Source organism: Melospiza melodia, chromosome 20 (genome assembly GCF_035770615.1).
Source record: "Melospiza melodia melodia isolate bMelMel2 chromosome 20, bMelMel2.pri, whole genome shotgun sequence".
NCBI lineage: Eukaryota > Metazoa > Chordata > Aves > Passeriformes > Passerellidae > Melospiza > Melospiza melodia.
This window is the reverse complement of record NC_086213.1, coordinates 4,439,581-4,449,551: the sequence shown is the minus strand read 5'-3', so window position 1 is coordinate 4,449,551 and position 9,971 is coordinate 4,439,581. Positions and strand designations below refer to the sequence as shown.

Below are 9,971 nucleotides of genomic sequence, written 5' to 3'. Positions count from 1 at the left end.
ATGCATTAGCTCCTAAGCTCTCCTGTGGAAGTGAGCTACAGTTACCATACTCCAGGGCAATGCTATGGAAACATGACAGTTTCAATCATTCTGCAGCAACTGCACATTCCTCCTGTGCAAAAATAAAACTGTAAAGGAGCACAAGTAAAGGAAAAGACTTGCTCAGGATCAGTGTCAGCAGGACTGAAATGTGTAGATGATTTTTTGAAATCCATTTTTCTCCATTGCTCAGATCTTGCTGATGAGCTGTGTGCCATTTCAGTCACATCCCTGTCACTGGTGAAACAAACACTCCTGGTTTTTCCCAATCATTGATTCCAGGCTGTGCCGTGTTCCTGAGGTGTTTGATGAGACAGCCTTTACCTCAGATGCAGTCCTTGTCCACCTGCTGAATACTTTCCAGAATATTGCTTTCCTTATCTTATTAGGAATATTATAAGAGAACTGCTGAGGGGTTTATCTCCTCCCCACTCCCAGTTTATCAGTTAGTCATTCATAGGACTGTGTGATCATTTGTGAGTTTTACTGCAGATCTGAGCCTTCATTCTGTGTCATCTGACATTACAGGAGAGACTGACTGTTGTGCCAGTCCCAGCCTTTGGAATATTCCCTCTGCTGCACTTCATCTACATTTCCTACATGGAATGATTGCAATTTAAAAACACACATACACATTTTAATAAAAAAGATGGCAATTCACATACTCCATCTTCCATCAGTGCCCACTATAAAGCTCAATTAACCTTTGGAGCAGATCTCAGTCTCTTGCATCTCCTTTCATTTGCTCTCTGCTTCTACTGGGGGCTTTTATCTCTTCTGATATGATATCCAATTTTCTATTAATATTTTCCTTGATTTTTCCCTTCTCTGACTTTTTTTTTTTCCCTTTTTCTTTAATAAGGTTTTATCATTTTCTAGTTTTTACTGCAGTCCTCAGGGGACATCATTTATCCATTCCCAGGCACCCACCCTTCAGTTATTTTTCCAGCTGTTGCACCTTATTTCCTATGGTCAGAAGCACCCTGTTCTCTAAGCACCATATCACATAAAACACCTCTAGATTAAAAAATTCACAGCAGAAAGAAATTCACAAGAAATAAAAGTAACATTACTCTGTTCACAACCTGGAAACAATCTCTGTTGAACAAGCCTTTCTGAAGCTTGAAAGATGGTGCTGTTATAAACTAATATAAACTACTTTAAACATCCTAACCAATTAGAAAGTGTTAATTTGGCTACCAAAAATCAGACTAATTATCTTTATTAATTAAATTCTTTCTTCCTTCAGGTAATTAAGGACAATACTCAACACTGAAAGAAGTTTTTAGGTGCCTAAATTCCTTATACCCTTTGCTTGAGTAGCTTTCTGAGAAAAAAAGAATTTAAGAGCTTACTGAGCAGCTCTATGTTGAGAACACTATGGAAACATAAACCAGGAATACAAAAACCAGCCAGTAACTAAATATTCACACCATGTACTTTATTGGCATCTTTGTTCATTCAGCCCCCACTTTGAAAAATAATTTTAAGTTAGACTCAGTTTATGAGACTTGAAGTGAGTTTGTAAGAAAAATTAGCAATAAGTTCTGGAATTAACCATGACCTACTGCACAAAAGAGGGGAGATCTTAAATCCTGATTGAGCATTCAGAATCTGTATTTTTCTCAATGTTTTTCCTTTTACTGAAAAGAACCACAAATGTGGACTGATTGTATGGCTGATTTCAGTTGAGGCATAGAGAAGTTCAACTCCATCTGAAGTAAATAGGAAAAAATTTGTACCAGGGTCAAATCCCTGTCCCATGTTGGAAAAGGATGTTGTTCACAAGGAATAATTAGAAAACCATGAACAAATATACAGAGGGTAGGTGCATTTATATTTACCCTAGCTTAGCTGAACTAACAGTACCAGGAATAGCAATTCCATTTTATTTGAGATTCTATTTTAGTAAGCTCTGTATAAGCTTATATTAATAACAGTTTCTACTATAAAGAGTTTATGACAATAAAGGCTCCTTTCTTGATGAAAATGAGACAGACAGGGAAATGCAGAGGCAGAGACCACAAATAGCAGTGTGGTTCCCATTGCACTAGCACTCTTTTTTTCCCCATTTTCGCTGTAAGTTAAAGAAGATTTAATGATTCCATAAAAATTCTATCACTGAAACTGTTGTAAGGTAGGTTAAATTTTGCCAGTTGTAACTCAGAATTCTGTCTGAAGATGTGGCAGGTGTGTCTGTAAGTGTTCACACTACGGGCCCAGGAGAGTGTATTTTTGGCTTTTTTTCCTAAAGTTAAGTTTTACGTTTAGATACACCCTACAGAAACAGACTTGGCAGTAAGTTGAGATAGAAGAGCCTTCCTGGAAAGGACACTGAACATGGACAAAAAGGTTTCTATAAATATTCGAATTTAGACAAAATATGACACAGAAACAAACTTGTAAACCGAAGTCCTGAACAACTATTAAATTGTATTTCCATGTCATAAAAATACTTTTAATTTGAAATCCAGTTGTTTGGCTTCTTGTGAAACAGCTTAGCGCTGGAAATGCTTGGCATTTTAAAGTTTGAAGGGACCTTCTAAAAAATCCTTGTTCTATTTAATTAGCCTGCATTCAGAGCAGAGTTACAGATGTCCCTGGGGCACAGCGGTACGTTCAGGACTCGGCTGAAAGGAGCCGTGAGAAAGCTCCGGCATGAAGTCCCGGTGTGACAAAGCAGCAACTCGGGGAGGCTCCGCCGCGGGCAGTGCGGCAGCGCCACCCGGGCCGGCAGCGCTGCGGATCGCGGAGTGCCACAAATGCACAAATACACACCTGGCTGTGAGCGGGGCGGGCTGCGGGAGGGACCGCGGAGAGGCTGCTCCGGGTTAGCCCCAGGAAAGGGCACACGGCACCTCCCCTCGAGGGCAGCGAGACCCCCGGCTCCTCTCACACCTGCGGGGCCGCTGCCTCAGCGCACGGCTCCGCTCGCACCGTCCTCTCTCCCAGCCGAGCCCCAGGTTTCTCTCGCCGCCGCAGCCCGGCCGCCCCTCACGGCCAAGCGCCTCAGCCGCGCCAGCGCCGTCCCCGGGCCCCCTCAGGGCTCTCGCACACCCGGCTCATGCCGGCTCCCACAGCCGCCACAGCCTCGCACACATCACACGGACACGGGGCACCGACACACGGATCTCACACACACACACAGATCAACGTACACGGATCTCACACGTACACGGATCTCACACACATGGACCTCACAGACACAGACCCCAGCGATACACCAATCTCTCTCACACACAGGGATCTCACAGGCACACGATCCCTCTCACACACAGATCCATCACACACATGGATGTCACAGGCACACGGATCTCACACACATGGATGTCACAGGCACACGGATCCCTCACACACACGGGTCTCTCACATACACGGATCCCTCACACTCAGGCATCCTTCAAACACACACGGATCCCTCGCATACACACGGATCCCTCACAAACACGGGTCTCTCACACAGGGATCCCTCACACACACATGGATGTCACAGGCACACGGATCCCTCACACTCGGGCATCTCTCACACACACACGGATCTCACACGCGGGCATCTCTCACACACACACGGATCTCACACGCGGGCATCTCTCACACACACACGGATCTCACACTCGGGCATCTCTCCCTCACACTCGCCCCCTCACAGCATTGCCCGCTCTTTCTGTGAGGCGGCGGCGCGCGCTCTGCACACGGCCCAGGGGGCGCTGCGCCGCCTCCCCTCAGGGCAGCGCGCGAAGCCGGCGGCGCGCGCCGCGCGCCCTTTCCCGGCCGCCGTCTCTCGCGAGAGGTCGCCGGGCGCGTGCGCGGCCCCGAGCGGTGCGGGAAGAGCGGCGGCGCTGAGGGGCGGCCGGGCGGGCCGGGCCCGACGCCACCATGAGCGGCACCCTGGCCAAGATCGCGGAGATTGAGGCGGAGGTACCGAGCGCCGAACGGGGCGGACGCGGGGCTCGGGCCGGGGAGGTGGACGGGCCGTGGGCAGCGCCGTGGAGGGGTGGCGGGGCCCTGTCCCCGGGCGTGGCGCAGGGGCCGAGGGCGGCAGAGCCCTCCCGGTGCGAGCCCGCGGTGCTGTGCCCTTGCAGATGGCCCGGACGCAGAAGAACAAGGCCACCGCCCACCACCTGGGGCTGCTGAAGGCCCGTCTGGCCAAGCTGCGCCGGGAGCTCATCACCCCCAAGGGAGGCGGCGGCGGCGGCCCCGGGGAAGGTGCGTTGTGTGTGCGGGAGGTGGGACGGAAATCGATCTGATCTGATGGGGGGCTCTTGTCCCGCAAATCGTGTCAGGTTATCTGCTAAACAGTCACAGAAACACAGACGGGTTTGGGTTGGAAAGGAGCTATTTCGTCTTACCCCCGTCATAGCGGGGACGCCTTCGCTAGGTCAGGCTGCTCCTGTTTAACCTGGCCGTGCACACTTGCAGCGATGGGGCAGCCGCAGCTTCTCTGTGCATTCTGTTCCGTCCTTGCTTTCTCTTGTCCTACCCGGTACATGGACCTCTAACCATGATTTCTGTCCCTTCCTAGGGCTGTGGGCTGGAGCACTTCCTGAAGTGTAGATGAAAGTGCTTTTGTATTTTGGCTCATACGGTCTTTGCAGAAATCTTAAGGTTTTTACACAAAGAAGCACCTTTGCAGCAGCCACCTCTTTTTATATATAAAGGTGTGAATTTCCTATGCTGCAGTGCTTAAAGGGAATGCTCCACTTACACTGAAGTCAAACACAGTCCACTGTGAAGCTTTGCAGCCAAGATTTTATTAGACAGGTACATGTCATAGAGTGTTACAAAGTGGTGCAAGCCAATAAAGAGTGTGAACAATCTGTATCCCACTCCCATCCTTCTTCTAGGAAAGCCTACTTGGCTTTTGCTCAGGCAGTATTAAAAATAATGTATATCTGCTGTCCAGAACATTAGAAGATAGAAATTGTCAATCATTAGGCAAACATTTCTACTCCTTATTTGCAGGTTTTGACGTTGCCAAGACAGGTGATGCCCGCATTGGGTTTGTGGGTTTTCCATCAGTGGGGAAATCCACTCTTCTAAGTAATCTTGCTGGTGTGTACTCTGAAGTGGCAGCCTATGAATTCACTACACTGACGACTGTGCCTGGAGTCATTAGGTACAAAGGAGCAAAGATCCAGGTGAGATCCTGTGTCTGTGAGGGCAGGATGGGCTACACAGATGCTGTGCTGTTAGGGTTCAGTGGTCTGGCCTGACATCAGCAGGTTAGAAGTGATGTGTAGAAGTGCTTGAGAATGCCTTGGAAATGTTTCCATGAGGTATGGATTTCTCCCTGGTTTTTACTTTGCTCTGGGAAGAAGTTCCTGTGGTAGTTCTAATTATTCCCTAGGAGATAATCTATTCCACGGGATGAATGTGGCACATGGGATAATGCAAGATATAACAGTCAGATCAGTCATACTCTGTTCAGATTTGCAGTAGAGTCAGCTGGTTTAGAAGGGTGAAAGTAGGATTGATTTAATGGAGAATGCTTTTCTCATGTGATGCTTTCCTCCCTGTGAACAAACAGCTGCTGGATCTGCCAGGAATTATTGAAGGGGCCAAAGATGGTAAAGGCAGAGGTCGGCAGGTCATTGCAGGTGAGTGTGTGAGAGCTGGAGACAGCAGCCAGTCACTGCTTCATGTAACACAGGGCAGGAGAATGGAGGCTTCACTCACTGCTCTGATGTCTGTAAAAAGCTGGATTGTTTCTGGACTTGAGCTGTTTCTGAGAAGCAGTAGCTGCTTTTGTATTGTTGTTTTCAGTTCTGTTTTGTGCCCTTGCTGGGTTTGTGCTCTGCATTGACACTTCAGTGAAAGCACATGGCCAGGTTTGCAGGCAGATGTGATCCCATCCCAAACAAGGCTGCTGGTTTTATTCCTCACCCAGTTAATTGTCCTCAGTCTGGTGTCTGAATGGAGACAGGAAGATTTTTTCCAGCCTCTGTCATTCTTGCAGCATGTACAGATCTGTCTGTCAGTGATGCTTGGCCAGCGCAATAAACTTCAGTCCTGGTATTTAAAAATAACCAATATGCTTTAAAAATAACCCAGCCTTCAGGGGTTTTGTAGTGCCGTCAGTCCACGAGCCATGCTGTGGTTGTTTTGTCTCAGGTTATGTGAGAATGCTTTTTGAGAGGTGACTTTCTTTTTCTGGTTCTCAGTTGCTCGAACCTGTAATCTCATTCTGATTGTTCTGGACGTGCTGAAACCCCTTGGCCACAAGAAAATCATTGAGAATGAACTGGAGGGATTTGGAATTCGTCTGAATAGTAAGCCCCCCAATATTGGCTTTAAAAAAAAGGATAAAGGAGGCATTAACCTTACAGCCACAGTAAGTTGGAACTTTTCTTTAACCAAAATTAAAAACAAATTGCTTGGAGAAAGAGGCATTTGTAGTTGATGGTATGTCTGGGACCATGCTGAGCTGTGTGTGACTTCTTTAGGAGCTGAACTGCTGCTCTGTGCTGCAGTCAGTTACTTTCCTTTGAGGAAAGGATCCTTTATCCACACCTCTCCTGGAGCCTGAGTCCTTGCCCTCAAAACAGAGCCTCGGTGGTGGCTACAATGTTCTTTCTGAGAGGATTGCTCGGAGTTTCAGGCCTTGCACCCCATTCACCTGAATCTTTAATAGCCAGAGATAGCAAAATTCAGAACTCTGCACTCTGATACCTAAAGTGTGGTTGTCTGGGCTCTGAACTAGAAGATACTTGGGTGTGTGTTGTATCTGGTCCCAAACTGGAAGGAAGCACTGCTGAAATGTGTGATTGCAGCTCTCAGTGGGTCACTGATATAAATGAAGCTGTTAGGATTTAGGTCTGGTTTTCCCTCTCCTCAGACCAGCTCTGGTGAAATCACTCATGTCCAATAAGTTAAAATGCAGCTATTCTTTCTAGCAGTGCACATGCAGTGTTTGCTTGGTGACAGCACTGTTAGCTGTAGCACTGGATTTGGCTGTTAGCTCTGCCATTCCTTAACTCTGTGTGTGTGTCTGTGTCTGCTCAGTGTCCTCAGAGCGAGCTGGATGCTGAGACAGTGAAGAGCATCCTGGCAGAGTACAAAATCCACAACGCCGATGTCACCCTGCGCAGCGACGCCACCGCCGACGACCTGATCGACGTGGTGGAAGGGAACAGGTACTGCTGGCTCCCTCCTGTGCCACTCCTGCACTCTGTCACAGAGAAAAGAACTGGCTTTTGGCTCCCTGCCTGTGCCACTCCTGCAGTCTGGGTCACAGAGAAAAGAACTGGCTTTTGGCTCCCAGGCTGTGGCCCTCCTGCAGTCTGGGTCACAGGGAAAAGAACTGGCTTTTGGCTCCCAGGCCGTGGCCCTCCTGCAGTCTCTGTTACAGACAAAAGAATTGTCTTTTGGCTTTACTTCCCACTCAAGCTGAGCCACCAATGTGGCATCAGCACAGAGATAAGCTTTTTAAAAACATTTTTTCTTTGCAGTGTGCTGCTGTCAGGTTGCTCTAACAATTTCTTTCTCTTTGCAGGGTTTACATCCCATGCATTTATGTCCTAAATAAAATTGACCAAATTTCCATTGAAGAACTAGATATCATTTACAAAGTACCCCACTGTGTACCAATATCTGCTCATCATCGCTGGAACTTTGATGATCTGCTGGAGAAAATCTGGGACTACTTGAAACTAGTCCGAATGTGAGTCAAAATTGCTGCTTTCTGTGCAGTTAAGTGCATGGCTGAGACTGAAAAAGGTCTCGGAAATGGATGTGGAATATTTTACAATGTTTTTATACCAACTGGTATTTGCTTTGTAACTCAGAAATTGTGCTTGTCTTAGCTGTTGTGTGATAGCCACAAGTGCTGATTTGAATTTGTAGGTGAATGAAAGGAGAATCTTGTGAATCCAACACCAAAGCACATCTGAAAAATATTCCTGAAAATATGGAACTCTAGTCAAACTTTGTGATAACCCTGTGATTCCAGATGTAATAATCTTTTCAGCTTCCCATGGATGCTCTCCTGACAGAACTTAGTTCTTCATCTAGAATTTCAGATATTTTTACAAGTTATTCCAGGTTTACATCATAATTCTTGGGCATTTTTGGATGAGCTTATGAATGAGTTTATTAGTACTCGTAATACAGTAATTGTTGTATTTTACATTTATATCTATCTGCTTGTAATAATATAGAATGTATTGTGAAAAGGCATTTCACAATTCCTTGTGACTGTGGTCTAGGTATCTGTGCTAATAGACTTCAGCAAGTGCCTTTTCTAATACATGTTGAGGTTTTCACAGAAAAAAAAAAGGCAAGTTGGAACCATAATACTAAAGATGTTCTTTTCCAACAACTCTTGCCATTTGGCTTTTTTAAAGCACCTTTGGAAAGCTCACAAGTGAGAAACCTTTGCAGTCACAAGGGAGAACCCTCTGCAGCCACTGGCTGCCCTGGGGCATTTTCAGCTTAGCTCCACCAAAGGTTTTGCAGTGCATCCATTGTCACCACTGGAGCAGTGGGACCTGGCCAACGTGCTGGGGGTGACAGTGCAAATCACTGAATCACTGATGAAATACCATGGTGGGTTTGAAGAGGAAAGTTTTGGTACTGACTGATGGTTCCATCTGTGTTACAGCTACACCAAACCTAAAGGGCAGCTCCCAGACTACACCTCTCCTGTGGTACTACCTTACTGCAAGACCACTGTGGAGGATTTTTGCATGAAGATCCACAAAAATCTCATCAAAGACTTTAAATAGTAAGTATTATTGTAAAAGAAGATATAGAACAGAAAATAATGCCTTCAGATATAATATTTCATCCTCTTCTAAACTAGAAGGGAATACCAGGACTTTTTTTTAATGTTAATTTGAATAAATCTGCCTATTATGATAATCAGTCTTAGTACTTCAGTTGCTATATTTGATGTTCTCATGCTCTTTGCTACATGAATGTCCTCTGTGGAGACAAATTTATGTTGCTATTTAAAAGTAGCACTAAACACAGCACTGCAAGCCATTGTCCCATGCACTGGGGTACTCAGGACAAATTCAGGCTTTGTTTTGATCTGTTTCTAGCCTGGTTCACACCAACCACTCAGCCAGGTACTTGTATGAGAACAAAAATAGCTCTGAAGCATTGCTTTCTGTATTAGCTGTGTGACAGAAATAGCTGCTGTTCTACTTGCATATCATAATTCTAAGCCTTTTAAATTTGATTTTTCTTCTTTCAGTGCACTGGTCTGGGGTTCATCTGTCAAACACAACCCTCAGAAAGTTGGTAAAGACCATACTCTTGAAGATGAGGATGTTATTCAGATTGTGAAGAAATAAAGTTATTCTTACATGGTTTGTTGCTGTGCCTGAAATTTGTCATTAATTGTAATTGACAACCCCTCCCTGCCCTCTCCCAGTTTTTATTTAGAAATGGCCTTTTCTTATAACACCTTGCTGCATGGTAAAAGTGATGTTTCTGGCCAACTTACACTGCAGGGGCTCGCTCCAGCAGAACTTGCAGATGAGAAACTCTGGTTAAATGACTTTCCCAAGGACAACATCTTACAAGAAGCTTTGATTGCTGGGATAAGGTTCTGCTGCATGTCCGTGTCCTTCCAAATTAGAAAAAAAATTCACACATCAGGAATTATTTTGTTCCAAGAACAAAACATGAAAAGCAGAGGCTAGAGAATCATATCTTATGAAACAATGCTGGAGGACAGAGTTCCAGCTGCCTTTATCTGAAAGTGTTCCTCTTGGAATACTTCAAGGCTATTAATAGTGCTGCAGTGGTGGAAAAGCTGGGCAGTTCTGCTCAGGAGCAGTTGCTTTTTCAGTTGTTTAGACTAGTGGCAGTGAGCTACTGCCTGTGTATCACTGAAAGATTTGAAGTTTTCTTATAGAATTTCCTGCCTAGATAAAGAAGGTGCCCAAGAGAAGCACATTGCTCAGAGTGGCTCTGTTGCTTAATAA

The 9,971-nt window shown here is 45.7% G+C and overlaps 1 protein-coding gene across 1 annotated transcript; it reads left to right on the top strand.

Moving 5' to 3' along the window:
• Positions 1-3,849: 3,849 nt before the first annotated feature.
• Positions 3,850-9,353, top strand: DRG1 (developmentally regulated GTP binding protein 1). The gene is made up of 9 exons (XM_063173201.1): positions 3,850-3,957; positions 4,122-4,245; positions 5,002-5,177; positions 5,567-5,636; positions 6,201-6,370; positions 7,042-7,172; positions 7,532-7,699; positions 8,639-8,761; positions 9,236-9,353. The coding sequence occupies exons 1-9, from the start codon at positions 3,916-3,918 to the stop codon at positions 9,333-9,335; spliced, it is 1,104 nt and encodes a 367-aa protein (XP_063029271.1). The 5' UTR covers positions 3,850-3,915; the 3' UTR covers positions 9,336-9,353.
• The last annotated feature ends 618 nt before the right edge of the window (positions 9,354-9,971 follow it).

Excerpts from the sequence above, each read along its gene's own strand:
- DRG1 (XM_063173201.1), top strand. The coding sequence starts at position 3,916 with ATGAGCGGCACCCTGGCCAAGATCGCGGAGATTGAGGCGGAG. Across the intron at positions 5,637-6,200 it reads AGGTCGGCAGGTCATTGCAG|TTGCTCGAACCTGTAATCTC; the intron begins GTGAGTGTGTGA and ends TCTGGTTCTCAG. Across the intron at positions 7,700-8,638 it reads TACTTGAAACTAGTCCGAAT|CTACACCAAACCTAAAGGGC; the intron begins GTGAGTCAAAAT and ends TCTGTGTTACAG.